The sequence below is a fragment of the Calliopsis andreniformis genome, chromosome 3 (genome assembly GCF_051401765.1).
Source record: "Calliopsis andreniformis isolate RMS-2024a chromosome 3, iyCalAndr_principal, whole genome shotgun sequence".
Taxonomy (NCBI): Eukaryota; Metazoa; Arthropoda; class Insecta; order Hymenoptera; family Andrenidae; genus Calliopsis; species Calliopsis andreniformis.
The window spans coordinates 478394-502608 of NC_135064.1; the positions used below are offsets into that span (position 1 = coordinate 478394).

At 36.5% G+C, this 24215-nt stretch overlaps 1 protein-coding gene and 1 long non-coding RNA gene across 2 annotated transcripts; both read left to right on the plus strand.

The window, feature by feature from the left end:
- The first annotated feature begins 15333 nt into the window (after positions 1–15333).
- Positions 15334–16397, plus strand: LOC143177427 (uncharacterized). The gene is made up of 2 exons (XM_076375321.1): positions 15334–15734; positions 15804–16397. The coding sequence occupies exons 1-2, from the start codon at positions 15473–15475 to the stop codon at positions 16058–16060; spliced, it is 519 nt and encodes a 172-aa protein (XP_076231436.1). The 5' UTR covers positions 15334–15472; the 3' UTR covers positions 16061–16397.
- Positions 16398–16823: 426 nt separating this feature from the next.
- Positions 16824–18355, plus strand: LOC143177428 (uncharacterized). The gene is made up of 2 exons (XR_013001566.1): positions 16824–17470; positions 17567–18355. It is a non-coding gene; the product is annotated as an uncharacterized LOC143177428 (long non-coding RNA).
- The last annotated feature ends 5860 nt before the right edge of the window (positions 18356–24215 follow it).

The window sequence follows — 24215 nt, forward strand, 5'->3', positions numbered from 1 at the left end:
TAAAAGAAATACTATGCAAGACGTTAGCAATTAAAAATTTTTTTTTATTTAGACTCGCTTCTGTTGAAATTGTAAACCTTTAACAAGTTATAGGCCCAGGCCACGTGTTCAATAATTAAAACAGCAGAAACATAAAGAATATTTGAAAAATGATAACTAATCAACACGTAAACCTGCCCCAGCTTGCCTCAGGAAATTTCAATAATTGGAAATTTAGAGTGGGTTGTCTTTTGGAAGAAAAACAACTAACTGATACGTTGGAAAAGGAAGAAAATGATTTTCAATTGGATGCTGATACACGAGTGTTCCAACTAAGCGATGCAAGGGCAAAATCAATAATTGTTCAATGTATAACTGATAAACATCTGGATTTAGTAAAGGATGCAAGAACCGCAAAAAGAATGATGCAAACTATCACTGATATATTTGAACGAAAAACTATAGTATCAAAGCTGATACTAAAGAAAAAACTTCTTACACTGAAGCTACAAAAGGGAATGAAGTTAGAAGATCACTTTCTAACTGTAGACTCAACAATAAGGGAACTGGAAAATGCCGGTTCAAAAATGGATGAGTCAGATAAGTTGTGCCATTTGTTACTAACACTAAGTGAGGAATATAAGTCTGTAATAACTGCGATTGAAATAATAAATACAGACGTCACAATGGAATTTGTGAAGTCTAGATTATTAGACGATGAGTCAAAACTAAGAACTAAAGGTAATCACAGAGAACACGGGGAGGAAGTATCATTCAAAGCTCTTCCAATAGTACGTTATAAATGTGGTAAAGAAGGTCACAAGTCATTTGACTGCTACAAATTTAAAAGAGACGGCAAGTGGTTCAAAAGAGCAAGAGGGAGTAAATTCAGAGGAAATAGTAGGTCCATATCGGAAACTGCAAATAGAGCTGACAATAGGAAGGAAAATGAGATAGCATTTGCAATCATTAATAATTGTACAGTTTCAAACAATATGAATATATTTATACTAGACTCTGGGGCAACGAAACACCTGGTATCCAACGCCATGGAGAAGTATATGTAAAATATACAAATATTGGACCAGGAAGCAAACTTCAAAGTGACCGATGGTGGAGTAATGAAAGCAAAGAAAAAAGGGCTAATTAAAGGTACGTATCAGAACAAAGAAATAATATTTGAAGCACTAATAGTAGATGGCATGGATCAAAACTTGTTGTCAGTTGCATAACTAACAAAAAAGGGTAATACAGTACTATTTGGAATAAATAAAGTTTTAATTAAAAATGAAAAATACACATTTAAATGTAAAGAAGTTAACAAGCTATTTGTACTAGAAATAAACCTAAAAATAATGAGGAACAATGCAATAGTGCTATATCAACAAAAAATATATAGCACAGAAGATTGGACCATCTGAATAGAAATGGGTTAACACTCTTGGGCTTGCCATGCAGCAAAGAAAAGTGTAATAGTTTCATTCGAGGCATATCAACAAGAAAAACATACAGCCAAAAAGATCACAACAAATAGGTGATCTAATCCACACCGATATAGCTGGACCTATAACACCTGCATTCTATACAGATAAAAGATACTTCCAAGTATTAATAGATGATTATTCGCATTTTACAATAGTAAAGTTATTAAATACTAAGGATGAAGCAGCACAAAATGTAATAGACTTTATTGAGTTAATAAAAACACAAAAGAATAAGAAAACAAAAAGAATAAGGTGTGATAAAAGAATTCAAGTCAAGCACTCTCCAAAGTTACTGCAAATCGAAAGGAATAGAAATCGAGTATACAAACGTCTATACACCACTGCAGAACGGTACTGCTGAACGAATGAATCGTACTTTATTGGACAAAGTAAGAACAAAATTAATAGAATCAAAGGTTCCAAAGGAATTATGGGGAGAAGCATTAAGATGCTCTGCATATGAATTAAATAGATCACCCACAGCAGCGAGTAATGGAATATCACCAGCAAAATTGTGGTATGGGATAAACGACTTATCTAAACTTCGAGTTTTTGGCTGTGTAGTATGGGCTGTAAAATTACCAAGAGGAAATAAACTTGATACAAGAGCAGAAGCTTTGACAATGATAGGATATCAAGGAGCTGGATATAGACTGTGGGATGCAAACGAAAACAAATGCGTATGTTCAAGAGATGTAATGTTTAATGAAGAACGAATGGCTCATGAAGCCAAGGATACTCTTGTACTACTTAAAGAACCATCGAATAAAGAAGACGTTGAAGATAAACAGAGAGATGTTACAATTAATAAAGAAGATGATGAAGATACTGCCAATAAACAGATGAATTTGGTGACAAAGCAAAGTACATCAACACGAACAGGAAGAAAAGTGAAGACTCCAAAGCATCTAAATGAATACGAAATATATCAAACGTACTGCTTATTCGCAGGAGACAAAGATCCTGAAACATATGAGAAAGCAGTAAATGATAAAGGTTGTAAAGCAGCAATAGAAAAAGAGTTAAATACACACCGAGAGTTAAATACTTGGAGTGCATCAAATTTACCAAATGGGAAGAAAGCTATCGATACTAAATGGGTATTTCGAAGTAAGGAAGATGAAACTAAGAAAGCTCGAATCGTAGCAAGGGGATTTCAAATGGAGGAGGAGAATTACCTTAATTCATGGTATGCTCCAGTAGCGCGAATGTCAAGTATAAGAATAATGTTGATCTGCGCATTAGAAAACAACTGGCCGGTTAGACAACTTGACATTCCTGCAGCATTCTTAAATGGAACTTTGGACACAGATGTATATATAAAACCACCAAAGGGTTTAGAGGTAAAATCTGAAGTATTAAAATAAAATAAGGCTCTATACGGTTTAAGAGAGTCACCACAGATATGGAATACTAGCTTTAATACCTTTGCAATTAAGAATAATTTTGTTAGATTAATAATGTATGGATGATAGTGTATGTAGATGATATATTAATAACTGACAATGAACGAAAAGTACGAAATCTAATAAGTTTGTTACAGGTAGAATTTAAAGTCAAAGATTTAGGTGACGTACAAAGATTCTTAGGAATGGAAATAAAAAGAGAAAAAGAAATGTATAAAATAATACAAACTCAATTAATAGATAAGGTGTTACGAGTTTTTGAAATGGATGAATGCAGATGTATAAATACATCAATGGAGATAGGATTTAATATAGAAGAAGAAGAACAGAATGATTATGTTCCTTATCGTAGGCTAATAGGCAGTCTAATGTACGTAGCTATAACTACACGACCTGATATCATGTACGCGGTGTCATATTTAAGTAGGGCTTTAGATAGGTCGACCAATCAAACTTTGAAAGCAACAAAACGTGTGTTACGATATTTGAAACAAACAAAGCTGATAGGATTAATATATAAGAAAAGAAATAAGAAAATTGAAGCATACACAGACGCAGATTGGGCGTCAGATAAAAAGTATAGAAAGAGCGTAAGCGGTGGCATAATATTATATAGTAATGATACAATAACGTGGCATTCAAAGAAACAAAATTGCATTGCGTTATCTTCACCTGAAGCAGAGCTTATAGCAGCTACTGTCGTAGCACAGGATATTATCAGTGTTGAAGGCGTAATCTCAAACTTTAAAATGAATACAGATTCAAAGTTATATTGTGATAATAAGAGTGCAATATTTATGTCAAAGAACCACGAAAATTCGAAATGAAGTAAACACGTTGACATAAGAATACATTTTCTAAAGGATTTGATAGAAAAGAAAATTATTGAAATTGATTATGTTAGTTCAGATGAAAATGTAGCGGATATGTTAACAAAGGCGCTTTGTAAAGATAAACTTGTAAAACTTAGAAATAAGTCGGGGCTGATAGAGTAAGAATAAGTCTGCGTAAACGTTAATATGTAACGATTTCATATGCTACTTGTAGTAACACATATGAAATCGAGGAGGAGCATTGAATAAACTGTGATCAGGAGTTGTGTGACGTCACTTCTCCCTAATGGCGTGCGAACTTCTTCCGTTACCGGTGCTTCATTGTTAATGTCTGAGAGATGTGCGTGCAAAGAGTTATCTGATTTAATCAATACATTAAATGTTTAGTTGTTGTAAACAGTGAAAAGAAATACTATACAAGGTGTTAGCAATTAAAAGTTGTTTTTATATTTAGAATCGTTTCTGTTGAAATTATAAATCTTTAACATATAGATGATATATTGATACCCACGAAATCGTAGAAAAAAAATTGTTCAGATGTTCTCTAAGTTATTCAGATATTGATGCGCTAGAAACTACAGATGCGAATTGATGAATGTAAATTTTTTAGAAATCAAATTCAATATTTAGATTATATTGTAAACAAACAAGGGATCAAGCCAAGTGAGACACATTTCATAGCATCAAGTCCCTAGAAATGCAAAGCAATTGCAGCGGTTTTTAAGTCTCAATATTTATTTTTACAAATTTGTATACAACCTTTCCTTGATCTCTTGCCTAATTTATAAACTAATCCGTAAAGATTTGTCGTCGATTGGAATGAATTGGAACCTTTTAACCTCTTAAAAGAAAAATTGACAACTGTTCCAGTATTAGTTTTCCATTCTTCTAATGAACACACTGAATTACATACAGACGCAAGTTGCTATGGATATGCTGCCATACTTTTGCAGAAGCAAAAAGCTCTAAATTACACTCTCTACTATATTTTAGTAGAATAATTACCGAACCCAAAACCCGTTATCACAACTATGGGCTGAATCTTATGGCCATTATGCAAGGTGTTTCTGAACAGTTTGGGATAAATTTATGGAATGATTCTAGAATCCAAAATAAGACGAAAATCATCACTAACGTTTTCGCGTTTGACGCTTCGTTTGTTAGCTATAAACGTCTAAATATCTGGCGAAAAGTACCAGAAATGAGCCCGCGCGGAGGCCTCGAGCAGTGGTTGCCCAAACGGCAATATCGCACTGACGCAAGAGGTTACTCACCGTCGAACAGCTAATCGAAAGCTTGATCCGAAATTGAGCTTTGTCTATTCGTTACACTCCATAGGGCAACTCTAAATATTCACTATGAGATGGAAAGAGTCAGTATGACCATTTTCATGTAAATTGTCTGTTTACTTCACATATCTACATATCACGATTCTCTTATTCGCGAATATTGAAACACTATATGAGGATATCGTTGAATAATACTAAATCTGCCTATTCTTTACAATCGAAAGGATAACTCAAATCACGACCTATGAAATTTTGGAATAGAAAGGGTTAATGTGTATACCCTCCGACGAATCTTTTGATCCAAATCCACAAACGAAAACGTTTCAGACACTACTAGAAATGTTAGCACAAAATTTGGAGGAAAAACGCACACACATTGCAAAGAAAGGACTAGATTTGTAGGAAAACTCGGCACATATCACGAATATTCGCACAAACGTTTAGTGCGAATATCCGTCGCAAAACTAACTGCGACTTATTGGGGAAACTCGTCGAGGACCACCCACAACACCTGGTGTTGTTAAATATCTGGTTCGTTCCCCAAAGGTCTTTAGCTTTACTGAAAGCTTACGCTCTCTGAAAACTGAGTCGCTGCGTGAAGAAAGTTCTTTAATGTTTGACATTCAAATTCCTGGTTTTAATGATGCATTTACGCCTATTGCACTAATCGCCACTGCCAATCGCTAAGTTCCCGTTAATTAAACATGGATCCTTCACCCAATGGTGCATGTTCGATTATTTCCGGAAAATCCTCTTTACGCGTTGGCGCATGTTCGACAGCAAACGCATTGTATAAAGTGTATGAGTCAAACTCGTCAAAAAATGTGAACGGGTTAAAATAAATTTGACATTCATTTTCAAACCAGTCTACTCTGAAATCCTTTCTGGATCTTCATGAGCGATGTCTACGGGACATCACACTCTTCTAAACTAGGACGGCGCACAGTGATCGATTTCATGATTTTAGCGGGACAAAATCCAATTTTTTCATATGAATATTTTACGACAGTATAATTATATAATTGTAGTTGAGGGTCTAACTAGTTCAAAATGCAGTATATTAATGCATATAATTGCCACAAAACCTTAAAAAAATAATGATAAATTTACGCTGTAGCGATAGCATATTTGTCTTAGTAAGATATATTCAAATATAGTAGATGCTTGAACTGTTTTTTTAGCTGTTACGGATAAAAATATAAACTTTGAGTATATGAATTCGAATAAACAAGGTATCTACACACATTATGAGCCGTTATTACATGATTAGACACCTTTAATTACAATATATTAGGTTTTATTTATAATGTAATATTTAAGAGTCATACATGAAGTAAACTAATATTTACGAGGTTATCAGAAAAAAGGTATACAAAGCTATACTTTAATTCTTGTTTCATTCGATGCTACAAAGTCTTGGTTTGCTGTGTACAAAGTTTCGTAAATACAAGTAATTGTCAATTTTATAGACTTGTGACTTTTGCGCAGAGCGAAGAGGCGGCTCAGAATGTACGCATGCCAGTGAACTATACCGTAATGGTGCCCCCACTACGACTGGTATTTTATGCCAGTTAGCGTTCATAAAATTTTAATCCATGGAGCTGATGTAATTGATTCCTTATTATTGCCTATTGGGCATCTATCCGAGGATGTTCAAGAGGCAAGGCATAAAGACTAGGGAATATGTACTTGCAGCTCGTGTTGATTTCACATATTTTTTTTATATTGTAATTTTCTATTCTTTTGCGGGGTCTATTTTTTTGTGGTACCCCTTTTTGTCCTCGACTTTTTCATGTACTTGGCCTAAATTTTTTACTTTTATGAAGTTTTTTGTGGGAATCTCACATCTTTTTACAAAGATTATCAGCAGCCATGAACTGTCTTATCACGGGACGTAATTACGGATAGATTCTACGTAAGTTCAACAACTACTAAAAGAAACCATGTGCACCACATTGCCAACCTATAGGTATTATATTATATGTATGTATAGTACCTTGTGTTGTTAAGTTTATAACAGTGATCTCCTATTTCTATTTTAGTAGTAGGTATTGCTTTGATGTAGAAATTTTTCACTTTTGTTGTTCCGCTTGTTTAAAAGACAGTTAAATTTCGAATCTTTGTTTCGTCCGCGAGAACCGCAGTACGTTAGCATGCATGACCGACCGAAGGTCGCCTTCGGTAGGAGACTACTGCTTGGTTGAGCCTTGATATTTGGCAATAAAACAGAGAGAGCTAACGTAAGTGCGACACTTCTGCGTTACCTGCGTTCTACCACCCGTTTAGCAGCAGCCCGCGTGTGACGAATAGATACACACGTAGTGGTGAACGGTGAGTGCTAGAACATCTGACCATTATCAGCCACCAAGCCTAGCCAGTGCTAGTGATACTGTGTTTAAAGCTCGCGAATCTCGGCTTACAACCGTGATTCGGACGAGGCAAGCCTTCTTGGAAGGCAGGTTAAACAGAGAAAAGGAAGATCCCTCCTCTTTGTACACTCGTCTACCGACGCTTTCTTCAGAGCACCGACTAGATAATAATAGACCTAACATCCTATGTATTTTTTTGTCCCTGATTTTTGGGGTGCTAGCACCCCATTATCATTTTAGTGTCACCGCCAATATTACCGACAAAGTCTCAAAGCAGATTGCAACGCGACGAGTTTTCGAAATTACAATTAAAATGGAGTAGATAGGTTATATTAAGCCCGCAATTTTTGAATATTTATGTAAGAGTAATAATTAATAACTACATTGCGAATTTCATTCATTTATGCCAAAATATAGTAAATATGAAGAATATAAATCAAGTTGTAATATTTAGAAAATAAGACATACGGTTATTTAAGTTTCATTCCTTTATTAAGTATCTTGAAAATTTTAATTCTCTTATAAATATATTTGACACAATAACACAGAAAAAAGAAATACAATAAAACAATGCAAAATGCAAAGTATAGATCTCCCTTTAGAAACATATTAAAAAAATCTTCTAAGAAGGAAGCACTGATATCAGCGATTTTCAGATAAAGAGTAAAGAAAAAACCATCGAAGAAACCCAAGAGTATCAAGAGAAATACACCAATAATTGAGGGAGCTTCCCAAAAACTAACAAGAAATGATAGACCACCAACAAAAGAAACAAGTTACAACACTATCCTATCTTTAGATCTAGTACAAAATACACAGCCATTAGCACGGACAGAGCCGCCCCAGGTCTCACCACGTGGAGGTTGCTGTGCTGGAGACCCACAGAGAAATAGATGGAGTCAAAGTTCCATCGATCTCCCTTTACAAAAATCTTAAATTAACAAGCCAAAGACATGAATGGAAGCCAAGTTCCATGCATGCCTTTAGCTTGGATCTTAAAGTAGGACATTGTCGAGTTATCATTAGGAATGGATTGGTTAAATTAGACTCTACCGCTAATGCAACCGTGAAATAGACGAGCGATGGTGCGAGCTCTACCACCTTGAAGGCCGGTAGGTCGGAGAGGCGCACGGCACTACGTGATTCAGTCAGTTGTCCATTGACTCCCTGCTGCCACACAGGAGCTACCGAAGTAGACCTGATTCCGACAGGCTGGTGAGGAGAATGTTCAAAAGGCGGAATCGTGTAGTTTCCACAGTCGAGTGTGTCTTTTCACACACCCTACTGTGTCTGTGGCGTCGCTCCTAGTACAGACCCCCAAGGGGAGAACACGCTTTACGACCAACGATTCCACGGTTGGTCACATGCTTCTACCAAGAGAAGCAGAGGTGACTTCCTCACCAAAGATGAGGAACAAGTATCAAAAAAGGAAGTTAAGAAACGACAACTCGACAATTGTACAGTGATTTTAAACTGGAAAGGCAAAGACATGGATGGAAGCCAAGTTCCATCCACGCAACTGCCTTGGTTCTCAAAGTAGAGAAGTGCCAAGTAATCGTTGAGAAGAGATTGGGAATATTTAAAATCCACCGCGAAAGGCAACCATGAAATAGACAATCGGTGGTGGGAATTCTTCCACCTTGAAGACGGGTACTAGGAGAAGGCGACTGGCACTTCACAGCCCAGTCAGTTGCCTGACTGAACTGTGGGGTTTCCACCTTCAAGTGTGTCTTTCCACACACCATCCAGTGTCCACGTCGTCTCTCGCTAGCACAAGCCCCCAAGGGAAGAAGAACAAGCTGCATCGACCGCCGATTCCACGGCTGCTAGTTGCTTCTACTAAGAGAAGCAGATGACCTCTTCACAGAAGGTGAGAAGCTAATGATCGTGCAAAAATGGCTAAGAAGTGACAACTTGACAGTGTTACAAAGATTTTGTAATAGAATCTTAAAAGTAGTCTGAGTGATTGAGATTTATATACTAGAAGTGGTGAATCCCTCGACGGATGCGACGTCTTCGTTCTTCAGTCTTCAAGTTAAGAGTAAAGAGAGAACCAGCGAAGAAAGAGTATAAAGACTAATATATGAATGATCGGGGGAGCCTCCCCAAGAATACCCCAACGTTGGTACAGCCATTGGCCCGGACAGAACCGGCCCGGGTCTCACCACGAAGAGGTTGCTGTGCTGGAGACCCATATAGAGATCACAGAAACGAGAAAGGATCGACAGAACAATCCCTACTCGGAATCAAGGGAGAACATATTTAAACAGAAAACAGAACTGGATGATGTTGCCATATGAGTCAATTCTTCTTTTAGTACTTTAATTTGATGTTCACCTAAATCCTGAAATTTTAAAAATTAGAAATGGAAATGAAATCCCTCAGAAAATACGATGTCTTCGTTCGATGAATGTTCTTCATGTAAATGAAATGTGAATAATAATTATAATCAGTGATGATATGAAGAAGAGAATAGAGGGTCATGCAGCAGAGAAGAAAGAGAGGAATAACAGAAGCATGTCAATGATTGCAAAAACAAGGCATGAATCAGAGATAAAGAGATATACATAAATGATTGATGGAGCCTCCTCAGAAACAAAAAAGAAACCACAGATGTTACAGAGAACGAAGAAATGAATACACATCCGTGCGTAACTGCCCTTACATCTAATACAATAGATACAGCCATTGGCACGGACAAAGCCGCCCAGGTTTCACCACGAGGAGGTTGCTGTGTGGGAGACCCACAGGGAGATAGATGGAAACAAAGATCCATCGATCTCCCTTTACAAGAATTTTAAAATGAAACTTATGACTAATAAGGCAGAAAGATGATTGAAAGACAAGTATAAGAAGTAGAAACAGTAATTGGATTCCATTGAATCCAAAACTTAACGGTAATAAAGAGATAAAGTATAACATGTAGCCCGGTAGGAGGTGGGGTACCAGGAGTCCCTCCAGGATCCTCAGGGAGGTCCTCACCCGCCGGAGGACCCGCGGCAAGTGAGACACTCGTGCTCCTGCAGCGGTATTTATACTGTCTTGAGGAAGATGAGAAACCAATCAGAGAAGTTCTTCGGTTGATTAGAATTTCGAGACCGATCTAACGAACAATATTTGGCGAGAAATTGATATTTTTCATAAAATACTCACTCGAGCAACAATTTCTAGCACACATGTTAATAACAATCACACACAGTGTGCATTTGTGTCTTCTTAGTTAACAAATGTGGAAATTATTAACTTTTAGTATATTATTTATCGTTCGATTAATCTCGCAACTCTTGAAAACTTCTTAATGTTTCTTTAACTAACAGTTATAAATGTTAATAACTTGCATCAGTCACTGCTTGCGATTGTTATTAACCCTCGGACGACAAACGCTGGGTCAAAAGTGACCCTGAGACCGCTGGCTCTCTATATGAATGTAAAACAATCTATTGTCCGAGGGATAACAATCTTCTGGTCAGTCGCTTCGGAGTTTCCAGCGGGTCTGAATCGTCCTGGCGATCCTCTGGAAGAACTTCCTGGATTATCAGTTTAAAGATCAAACGATGACATTTTCTGTGTATTTTGTATGAAAAATTAAATTAAAACAAGTTTATATACATGCTAAAACAATCGAGAAAGAGCGATTCTGCATGCAATAATAAACCAAAAATAAAGAATATAAATTGTTTATAATATTTATAATATGTTTTTACGTCTGGGTTAGGTCTGGGTATGCATAAGTAATTAGTGCTTAAACGTAGGAATGAAGGAAGAAATGTAAAAGAAATAATTAAGCTAGATGAAATAAGAAGATGAATATATGAATAATAATAAATACAAGGGTAGAACTGAGTAAATGTAAAACAGAATGAAAACGGAATACAGGTTGTAAAAAAAAGGAAAAGGAAAAAAAAGAAAAAGAAGAATAAAATATGAGGCGTCATAAGGCAGAAACAGATTAGTTGAATAACAGTAGAATAAAATAAATGTAGGGAAAATCTGAAACAGAATGTAGAGTAAAATTTTGTACGAAAAAAAAAATGGTAATAAATAAGAAGAAAGTCCTTTGATAGGATAAATATACAAGCTGAATAAGAAACGTATAAGGGAACAGCATGATCGATATAGAGTAGGAAATTTGTACGTAAAAAAAAAAAGAAAAAGAAAGAAAAAGAGATAAGAGTCCTTTTATTAACAATTAGGGAAGGTAAGTATAGAATATGATTAAGACAAATTGTAAGGATATAGCATCTGGTCGAGAACATCACGAGTATAGAGTAGAAATTTCGAACGACGCAATTCAGAAAGAGAAGGGGGGGAGAGAGGGAAATTTGGGTAGAAATAATGGAACGACATTGAACAATGCATATTTAAATATCAGTCGATTGTATGTATAATTAAAATAAGGGTAGAAAATTCGTACGATAACATTAAGGAACAATTCGAATAAACAATGTAATTGTAAAAAAAAAACATATAATGAATGAGTTGATTCAATTTGAATAAACACAAATCATACCAGAATCCGTTTTAACAAATTATTGACATATCCTATGATGAAAATCCTGAAAAGAGGTTGGAGAAAGAAAGGCGTATAATAGGAAGTAAAGAGGGGAAATAACATTCTGATTCACGCATCCTTCACGAAACTGGACCATATCTACACACAAATGGTGTGGAATAGGCAAGGAGTAGGCAGCGTATCCAATCCCTGGGATAGTCTATTCCATAGTAAACCTTATATGGCAGAGCATAGGTTTAGATGATTCTCCGGTTCTAAAAATCATTCGCTCCATAGTTAAACCGTGAAAGGTGGAACATAGGAGCGAATGAGGTTCAGATGAAGAGCGAATGAGCGAAAGATCCAATGCAACTTGTCCTATAGTTCCTCGGAAACGTAGAACATAAGTGCGAGATGTTTTCCAAAAGAAAAAACAACCCCCTTTCTTTACTTACCATATGTTATACGCCTTGTGTACGAGAAATGGGAATGGCAAGTCAGATGATGGTGAGCCAGTTCCAAATTACCTATTCACAAGGATATGGGGATTCTTACGAATGGCCTCCCTCAAATACGGGAGAAGTATAGAGGCCGGAGAGGGGGAAGGTTTACACCCCTTCTCAGCAATGTAACGATCTAAAAATTGAGCTACGAATTCTGGAGGTTGGAAGTCTTCAAGGAAATAGGTAGAGAGGGGAGGGGAACTAGAGCACAAGGAGTAAAATTATTCGAGGAGGAGGGGGTAGAGGGTGAGGGGGTTATCGATACCGTGGGGTGGAGGGGGGACTAGACTTGCGTATCCGTCAAAGGGAGGGGGAGAGCGTTCGTCTCTGAGCATAAGAAGGAAGGAGAGTAAATTTTTGGAAGAAAGAGACGCGTCAAAAACACTGACGGAACTGATATTGTCGATAGTTCGATCGAAAGACATTGGTTATCTGGTCGATGAGACAATTTCGGTGAAATTCAGTTGGGTCGACAACGGAGAGGGAGGGTGGAAGATTAGTCGGGGGGGGGGGGGGGGGGGGGTACGAGAATACCTGGTCCTAGGTCGCGAGGGAATAGAATTTGCAAAAGATTAGGAAGGCTTCCAACCGAGGATAGAGTTGTAGCGGTTCGACGAGAGTCGAGTTCGATCCCTTCGCAGACGATCGGTTGCGTCTGAGGAGCCGTTTCGTCTCGTCTCGTTTTAATTAGGGAGGAATCATGGCACGGCTTCGATGAGGACGTACTCCCGGTTGAAGGCACACCCTGCATAGGCTCGGGCCAGTAAAGCAGGGGTGATCTGGAGATCAGGGCAGAGGGTAGGAACGGGTTATTGTCTCCATGTTTTGGCATAAAGTCGGACGGTTACGTCTGATAGTGGCCTGGGAGTCACACCGGTGATCACTCCCCCCGTTAAAAACTCGCATAACTTCGCATAGGTCTGGGTATATACAAAATAAAAGGAGAAGTTGCTAAAAATACATTAATTTAATGTATTTATTTTTTAACTAGTTATAATAATTAATAATTAAATCCCCCCCCCCCCCCCCCCCCCCCCTCCCCGGCCTGGTCTACGATTGCCATCGCGACCCCGACCGCGGCTTCTCCCGTACTTCTATTAACGGACTTTCTTTTTAAAGTCCCGGAACTGTAATATGAAAAATAGACACCTGTTATTCACGGAGTTTACTTCGTTCTTGAGCAAAAAATGAATAGATAAATTACTTAGAGCTTTAGCATAAGATCGCCTATGATCTACGTACCTTTTGTCGTCATGCCTCCTCTAAAGCTAGCGCCGACGCAGACGCCGACACCAACGCCGACTCCGACGCCGACGCCGGAGTCAGTGCAAGCTTTAGAGGAGGCATGACGACAAAAGGTACGTAGATCATAGGCGAACTTATGCTAAAGCGCTAAGTAATTTATCTATTCATTTTTTGATCAAGAACGAAGTAAACTTTGTGAATAACATGTGTCTATTTTTCATATTATAATTTCGGGACTTTAAAAAGAAAATCCATAACTGGAAGTATGGGAGAAGCCATAGTCGGGGTCGCGGCAGCAACCGTGGTCCTGGCCTAGAGGGAAGAGGCGGGAACGGGGGGGAAAATTTAATTATAAATTATTATAATTAAAAAGTAAATATATTAAATTAATGTATTTTTAGCAATGTTTCCTTTTATTTTGTATATACCCATACCTAACCAAGACCTAACCCAGACCCAAGAACATATAAATATTATAAACAATTTATATTCTTTATTTTTAGTTTATTATTGCATGTAGAATTGCTCTTTCTCGATTGTATCAGCTTGTACATAAACTTGTTTTAATTTAATTTTTCATACAAAATACACAGAGAATGTCATCGTTTGATCTTTAAACTCACCCCTCAAAATTTCATAAAAATTTTTGAAGATCTCATTGAAAATATCTATAATATCAAAAAGGCTGCTTGTGCCTTGTTGCGCTTGCCGGTGACTTGGACCTAAGCGTTTCAAGCTTCTTTCCGAATCTTTCCGAAGCCGTCCGAAGCAGTCCGAACCGCCGAGCTCACTTTATGTTCGAACCTTAAGGCCGCTTCCCATTGCTGTAAGTTCAGGCCGCGAGCGCGTTCGCCGTCTACTTGAAAGTGTCAAGTCTACGAGCAGGAAGGTCTGAAGTACCCAGCGAGCCTGCACCGTGATCTGCTTAATCACCAAACGAACCCGACCGATCCAAAGCGACCATGCACCGTCATCGCTGTCGCCGCCGCAGGCGGTCGGCAAAGGGTAGGGTCTTCCGTCCCACAGTGTGTCGCCTATTGTGGTAATTTGGAGCAAAACTCATTGCTCCTAAATTAATCCAATGTCAAATTCTCGAAACTCGCGTGCCAACTCAGGGCAGCACGGGTCTCCTGATTAGGCGCTACCTGGTGTGTTCAAGCGGAACTAAACTTGTCAGTTTTTTACTCTGTTTTATCTCTAACCTTGCAAAAAGCACTGCCAAATCGCGCTGACGCTTTACGTCCTTATATTGGAAGGTTTTGAGCTGGAAAAGGGCTCATTCGATAGAAGGTTCAATCTAGCCCGCGCTTGTCATGATTTCGCTCAGAACAATCTCTAAATTAGCTAAAAATGCTTAGATTTCATGGCTGTGAATTTATCGATTTTTGCTTTACTTTGAACACTCATATTACTGAACATCAGCAGAATCTGATTAAATAATGACCAGCGCGGGCTAGATTGAACCTTCCTCTATCGAATGAGTCCTTTTCCATCTCAAAATCTTTCAATATAAGGACGTAAAGCGTCAGCGCGTAAACTTCTGGTTTTGCCTAATTTTGTCGGTAATGTCATCGCCCTGACATATTTGATCCTAGGCCCTTAAAGGCCTCCTATTACCAAGGTCTGTAGAATAGAATGGTTGCCTGGTAACCAATAACAACCAAAGTGTTGAAGTGGGAGGCGGCCATATTGTTACGTCACCCAGCGTGCTACAGGCCACACACCAGAGCAGCCGTGACTGTGATCATACTCTGACGTTCGAAGTGAATTGATTCATCGTGTGCAAAAGAAAAGCTATTAATTATCTATTTTATATATTAGTTTTTATATATTATTGTGATACTTATATCGTGATAAATAAATTTTATTGCCATGCCAAGTGGTACTGTTTGCAGTGTTGCTACGTGTAAAAGCAACTCAAAGAAAGTAAAGAAAAATCAGGAGCATATAATATTTTTTACATTTCCTAAAGATCATGAAATTAGGACAGAATGGATCAGAAAATGCTACAGGAAAGATAAATTTAATTCGGAATACAAAAGAATACGTAGTTTACATTTTGAACCCAATGATTATGAGGATGAGTTACAAGCTAGATTAACTGGATCACAATTAAAAAAGCTAAAAAGAACTGGTAAATAGATTATATTAGAGGTTTATATTTGCTTATGCCTTTTTCTTAAATACTAATTTTGTTTTTCAGCAATTCCTTCATTAAACTTATTACCACCAGAATACAGAACAGAACATAAAGAAAGTGGGACAGAATCTACAAGAATCCAGAGATATAAAAAGAGAGAAAGACAGGTGTTAATTGAAAAAATACTTCAAGAAGAAAATATAGTGGAGTCTGAATCTGCAGAACAAATTCTGCTTGCCCAAACCAATCATAAACCTATAGAACGTGTGGAGGAAAGCATAAGCAATAATTTGGCAGTACCCAGCTGTAATAAAGAGTGAGTGCTTACAATTAAAAAAGAGCTAGAAATGATGTGTCACGAAAATGAAGTATTAAAAGCAGAAAATATGCAACTAGAATCTTCAATGAAAAAAGAATTAAAAATACTGCAGCAGGAAAATCAAATATTGAAAAGAAAAATTGAACTTGACGACAAAGAAAAGGATTTATTAAAGCATAATATTTCTAACCTTGAAAAGTAATTAAAAGGAAAAAGGAATTAAATTTGAGGAGAAAGTGAAGTTAGTATTTGAAGATTTTTTAACATCTAATCAAGTGGACATCATTTTAAAGAAAAAGAGTAAAGCACAATGGACTGCAGAGGAATTGTTGAAAGCATTTACGTTAAGGTATTTCAGTAAGCGTTGCTACGTATACTTAAGGGAAACATTACATTATCCCTTACCAGGATTATCTACTTTACAACAATGGACTGCCAATATAAATTTAAGGAGTGGATATGTAGAAGATGTATTAAAAATTATGAATACAATTGGCAAAGAGAAAAGTGACATTAATCGAACTACCATTTTATGCTTTGATGAGATGAAGGTTGCATAAATGTATGAATTCGATCAAAAGAATGATGAAATTGTTGGTTTGTATTCGAATATGCAAGTTATAATGGCGAGAGAATTATTTGATAAATGGAAGCAACCTGTGTTTATAGAATTTAGCCAAAAAGTGACAAAAAACATATTAGAAACTGTAATTATAAAGTTACATCAAAATAATTCTAACGTAGTGGCCTGTACTTCAGGATCAGTGTACATAATACATCAATCAAGCATCCTGTAACAAACAATCTCATTTATTTCTTTGCGGACATTCCACATTTGTTAAAATTATTGAGAAATTGGTTTTTAGACACTGGCTTCATCTTAAGCAACGGTGATATATTGAACAAGGATCCAATAAAAGCATTAATGCAAATGGCCAGAATAGAAATCAGCTCATGTTATAAATTAACCAAGTTGCATTTAAACTGAAAAGACACAAAGACAGAATGTAAAATTAACAGCCGAATTGTTTTCAAATACTACAGCTACTGTGTTAAAACATTATTTACGAGGGGAAGATAAAAGCAGCACAAAAAAATTAGGAGAGTTTTTTCAATTAGCCAATAGCTGGTTTGACATAATGAATTCATATACACCAACGACAAATATTCCCACCAAGAAACCATATAGACTGAATATAGAGTTTCAGAATGAAGTTCTAAATGATATGTTAATAACAATTAGTGGTATGACATGTGTAGGAAAACAACTATGCAAATTTTCCAAAAAGGGATAATAATGTCCATAAAATCGCTTATAAATTTGTTCGAAGACCTCAAAAGTAAATTGAATATTACATATATTTTAAATCATCGTCTAAACCAAGATTGTTTAGAAAAACTTTTTTCTCAGGTATTGTAATAATTATATACATATGTATGTTAATACCTTCATTGAAATATAATATATGATTATTCAGGGAAAATGAAATTTTATTTTTCTTTTCAGTTGAGAACACGAGGAGGTCTCCATGATCATCTATCACCTTTAAATGCTTTGTACAGAATGAGGATGATTTTACTCTGAAAAAATCCAGGTGTAGTACAAACCAATTCAAATGTAGAATCCTCCCCTGAATTAGAACAAGAGGAATATCTATTAGTCAGTGCATTACAGCAGGCACATATCGAGACTCTACAGTTACCAGAGCCTTATAATATTCTAAATATAGCTCAAAGCGAAAGTAGTGCTAGTTCTGGAAGTACCATCATATCATCAGAAAAGGATGTGTCAGAGAAAGATGGTTTAATATACATTGCCGGCTATTTGGCCAAAAATTACTTAACCAAATATCCTCATCTTGGCCAATTTACGTACAAGACAGATGAAGCCACAAGTCTTCATAGTTACAGCATGCCATCTTGACTGCAAAGTTTGTCATATGGTGGCTTAGTTCAACCTTCGAATGAATGGGTAGAACAAGTAAATACTATGAAAAACTATTTTCAAAAATTCCACAAGAATAAATTTAAACGTGTCAAAAACATTACGGATAAAACAAAAATATCTACCAAAATATCCACCAATATCTAAAAAATATCCCTCCTGAATTGATCAAACAATTTTGTAGGCAAAGGATATTTATTCGTATAAAATTTTTGAATTTGCGGAAATAAGAAGCCAAATTAAGAAAAAGAAAACTATCGTCTGAAAGCAAAATTGCGAAAAAAATACAAAAGTTTGTATTATAAGTATGTATATTCTTTTTCACATTTAATAAATATCGTATTAGTAGTATTTGAGTATTGTTTCATTAATATATCCACTACCACCATGAATTCGATGAATCTGGCCAAAAATATGACATCATTTAAACTATTTTATTCTGTAGATGTTATTAAGTGCAGTAGAGCTTTGATTATCCAAACTCAATATAGATAGTTAATTTCTTTTTATTTTCGATAAATTATTAATACAATAGTATAAAATGATAGGTCGAGGTTTAATCGAGGTCCTTCTATAGTTTCATCGTTATTACTTCGAATAGTCAAAAATCTAAATAACAAAGATCGAGGAAAGCCCAGTTCGGCTAATCGAGATTCTACTGTAGTTTTGACACATTTGTTTCCTAAGATTCAATAATTTCATTAATGTTTAATAATCTTTACATAGAAAACTATATTCCATACAGAAAATTTAATTTAAAAAGTTATTGAATATTGAAGATTTCTGTTTCTTTCACTTTTTTTGCCAATGTATTAACATATGGAGATTCAGTCTATTCCTTTTCATTATGTGCCACTGGAAGATTAACAAAGGACGACAAACAAAGGTAACAAAACATTTTTAAGTACAAATTTATATTAGTATATTATTTCTCGCAATCATGAAAATTGCATTTTCTATGCAAATTAGAACCACATAATTTGTATTAATTCGAACGGACACGCACATTCATATGCGTACACACTCATAAAATCGTCTCTTTCGAAAGCCAACGTGATGTACGAAATCCGACCAAGCAACCGCCATGCGGTGTACATCGGATAACGTTATTGCCGGCGCGGCGACACGCCAACTTTAACAGTTAATAACTCAACAGTGGCGTGGGCAAAAACACGTGTAAGAATGCTTGACAACGTTTCCATATCTGCTACAAGACTATACAATCATAAATATACGGTTCCATTTAAAAATTTAAATGTAACTTTCACGGGGCTCTCCAAGGTCATCGCGAAATCAAACAGTTATTATCACAGTATGTCCCCCTTGATATCATACAACTTTTACCTGAAACATTTTTTCTCATTTTTAATATTTACGGAAATAACCACCTGTACGCATTTAAACAGAAAATAGTATATGTTTCACATCAAGATTTTTAGATATTTCGCGATAGTAGCGACGGTGCAATTAGATTGAATTACATATAGTGCAGTCGTATTCCGTCGAAACACACTGGAAATAAGCTATACAGGGTGTCCCAAACTAAGTGCGAGAGCCGGAAATGGGAGATTCCTGGGGTGATTCTAAAAGACATTTTCCTTTGCAAAAATATCCTCCGAAGCTTTGTTAACGAGTTATTAAGGAAAAACCCCGACCAATCAGAGAGCGCGAATAGCTCTCGGCCGATCAGCGACAGGGCACAAGCTACGCGGAGCGTCTGCTATTCACCGTGCTCGAGGCTTGTACAAGAAACTCAAAATGTTTACGTCAATGCTCAGTTTCTCCTAAACTATTGGATGAAAAATTATGAAAAAAATTAGGACCATATTAACTATTGAGACAAATATTATAGAATTTTTTCAGATTTTTAAATTAATTATCCAAGCTGTAAAATATAAAAAACGAGAAGAAAGAATTTTATAATGCCGATTTAGTAAAGTAATGCCACAGCAAAATAAATAAAAAGCAATGTTTTCATAGTTCCTACGGATTGTACGTTATTTTACTGTGTATTAACACATTGAAAGCTCTACAAGAATACTTATTTCATAATGAATGAACAAAAATTGGACGTATTAGTTGCTGTAATCGGTAAAAAGTATGGAAACATTGATTTTTATTTTTTTAATTACGACGGACCAAAGCAAAAAATGTTTAAATGAATTGAGATTAATAATATGACTATAGTAATATGAGTAATTACTATCGGTAAAACTCACCCATTCGGAGAAGAATTCACCTGCTGCCTGAACACTTGCTTCATTGGGTCACTGTGCTGATCCCGATCACTGAGGGATGATGCCTAGGTAGCGTTGATCGCAGGTACAACAGCACAAGAAGCCACTTTGTATTTACAACATTACGCGGTCACTAACACTGATCACTTCACTAAACGAGCACTTGACCTTTTAATGACCGACAACCGATTACTTTGAAACGTTCTGCGGCATTCCGTAAATAAAAACAAGATGTTGCACAGTTCGGCAGCGAAATTACGATCGATACTGACGATTTTTTCCGAAGTCTCTTTCCTCGTGCCCTCGCATCCCTCCAGCACGACTTTTCGGGGTGTAGCTTCGTCAAAATACTCCAATTTGATTTGCTAGCTAACACCAACAGGGTTGGATCTTCCTCGGTTACTTTTTTAGTGGAGGTGGTAGTCTCTCCTTCGAGTCGAAAAAGTCACAAGCAAATTCATGGGGAAAAGCAAAGGCATATCGGATTAGCGTAGGAGACCGTAACGAGAGTCTCGCAGATGTGGCCGTTTATGATTACAGGTATTGCCTTGCCTAGTTCGAAGGAGCCATCCGTACCCGAGACCGAAGGCCGCGAGGGTCGTGTCGCGCTTACCATGGAAGTCCTTTCGATGCATTCGGATCGATGAAATATGGAATTGCCCGTTGTTAAAAAGCGAGTTGGGGAAACTCTTTTGCCCTTATACATTTGGTCAACGAATGTCTGGCAGAGACTAATTCGTCGCTGCATCGGGGGTTAAATACATCAGTTGTACTCGAATCCCTTTAACTATTTCAATGTCTGTTCAATGTACATTTATTCTTATTGTTTGCCCTGCTATCTTTCAAAATATTTTTATGAAACAAAATCGAAAAAATAAACAGATATTCGTTGAAATATTCCGAAGGAAAAAAAGTATTGCCATTGTATTGAATTTAATTTCCAAGTGGTTTATAAAGGAGGTCCTGATTTTACCTGTACCTAAATGCATTTACGTACGTGTAAAAGATCCGTCAAATGTTTAATACATGGGTAAGCCTCCCCTATAGGTCGAAAAGGTTTACGAAAATTGGGGAAGAGAGAAACAAACATCGGATGATCACTGTGTATGTGTGCCGTAGTAAAATGCTGCCGGTCGCAGGACTCTGATATTGAAGTAACTAAAGAATGAGAATACAATTGCCGTACTTTCTCCTCATCGACGAGTTTGTCTGTCTATGCGAGACATCCGTTGACCAAATGTTTAATGTTCAGAAGCTTTCCCCAACTGGCGTTTTAACAACGGGCAATTCCATATTTCATCCGTCCAAATGCATCGAAAGGACTTCCATGGTAAACGCGACGCGACCCTTGCGGTCTCTAGTCTCGGGTACCCATGGCTCCTTCGAACTTGCAGGGCAATACCTGTGATCATAAACGGCCACATCTGCGAGACACTCGTTACGACCTTCGCTTTTCCCCATGAATTTGCTTGCGACTTTTTCGACCCGAAAAAGAGAGTACCACCTCCACTAAAAAAAGTAACCGAGGAAGATCCAACCTCGTTAGTGTCAGCTAACAAATCAAATTCGACTATTTCGACGAAGCTACACCCCAAGAAGTCGCGCTGGAGGGATGCGAGGGCACGAGGAAAGAGACTTCGGAAAAAATCGCCAGTATCCATCATAATTTCGCCACCAAACTGTGTAACATCTTTTTATTTGCGGAATGCCGCAGAACGTTTCAACATAGTTGATTGTCGGTCATTAAAAGGTCAAGTGCTTGTTTAGTGAAGTGATCAGTGTTAGTGACCGCGTAGTGTTGTAAATGCAAGGTGTCTTCTTGTGGCCTTGGATACCTGCGATCAGCGCTACCTCGGCATCATCCCCCAATGATCGGGATCGGCATAACGACCTAATGGAGCAAGTATCCAAGCAGCAGATGAATTCCTCTCCGAATAGGTGAGTTTTACCGATAGTAATTACTCATTACTAGAGTCATATTCTTAATCTCAATTTATTTAAACATGTTTTGCCTTGGTCCGTCATAATTAAAAAAATAAATATCAATGTTTCCGTACTTTTTACCGATTACAGCAACTAACACGTCCAATTTTCGTTCATTCTTTATGAAATAAGTATTATTGTATAGTTTTTAATGTTTTGATACACAGTAAAATAACGTACAATCCGTAGGAACTACGAAAACATTGCTTTTTACTTTTTTTACTATGGCATTACTTTACTAAATCGGCATTTTGAAACTCTTTTTCCTCGTTTTTTATGTTTTACATCTTTGTTAATTATTTTAAAAATCTGAAAAAATTCCAAAATATTTGTCGCGATAGCTAACATGTTGCAGCATTTTTTGTTATAATTTTTCCATCAATAGTTTTAACAAAATTGGTTAATATGCTTCTTGTCTCTCGTTTTTTATGTTTTACAGTTTTGTTAATTAATTTAAAAATCTGAGAAAATTCCACAACATTTGTCGCGATGGCTAAGGTGTTCCTAATTTTTTCATAATTTTTTGTCCAATAGTTTATGAGAAATCAACACTAACACTGTCTTTTTTTTCTACAACTTGGGTAATAATTTAAAAATCTGAAAAAATTCCACAATATGTGTCGCGATAGTTAGCGTGTCCCTAATTTTTTTCATAATTTTTCATCTAGTACTTTAGATGAAATTTGGCAATAACGTGTAAAAGGTCTTGAGTTTCTTGTACAAGCCTCGAGCACGGTGAGTAGCAGACGCTCCGCGTAGCTTGTGACCTGTCGTTGGTCGGTCGAGCGCTCGCTATTCGTGCTCTCTGATTGGTCGGGGTTTTTCCTTAATAACTCGTTAACAAAGCTTCGGAGGATATTTTTGCAAAGGAAAATATTGTTTAGGATCACCTCAGGAATCTCCCATTTCCGGCTCCCGCACTTAGTTTGGGACACCCTGTATATGATAGCTGAATGCTCGCGCCAAGTATACACGCACCACGAGTGGTGGAGATAACTGGCGAGAGCTTGCCGAGACTATCTATACACGAGGGTCTGGAAAGAAGATGTTGGAACTTTTGAGCTTTTTAAAAGTATCTTAGAAGATGTTTTCTTCATGGGAGTTGATTAATTATCGCTCTATGAACCTTTATCTACGTATTGATGTAAATATTAATGAAATTAGTGCATTATTGAAAAAATAGCATATTAAGCAGCTCGTGTGCCGGAAAATGGGTGGTAATATTCTAGGAATATGTTTGTAAGAACTATATCACTAGTTGAGTTCCAGCGAGAAAGATGGACTTATGTAAATTTGCGCGAACGAGAAAGATGCCAAATGCGATTTTCCTAGTCCTAAATCAATTTAAAAGTGTGTCGACATTGTTCGATTGAAGTGATTGGTAACATATCAGGAGTTTTAGGAGAGATTCGTACCAAGTATGAATGAATAATATGAATAATAGTGTGAAACTTCTTGCTAATAAATATATTTTTATTGGATAAATAAAAATGTTTATAAACTAGCAGTGTTATTTTTATTAATCGTGTACTGATGGTCGGTTTTTATGAAATTGCTGTGATTATTATTTTAAATCGGGTAAATTTGATGATTATATGATTTTCGTTTCACAGTTATTATCTCTATAACTGTGTACTTTAAATGAAAGTAATAAAGGAGTTTATATGTTTTCAGTTTAATTTATTAATTAAGTTTATTTTATAGTTTCAATTATTTAGGCATAAGCATTATTTATGCGTTTATCAATTTTTATATTTATAGATAGTTGAAGTAGAAATTTTTATAAATCAAGCACCAATTAAAATAATCAAATTAGAGTTACTAATTATTGCAATTCTTTTAATGAAATAGAAATATCGTATACACAGTCCAAATTAGAATAACAGCCTCAACTATCACGGTTACAATAGCCATAATAAGTACAAAGGACACGAAAGGAAAATCATAAGTACACATATTTTACTAGAAAATATAGTATCATAAAAAGGACA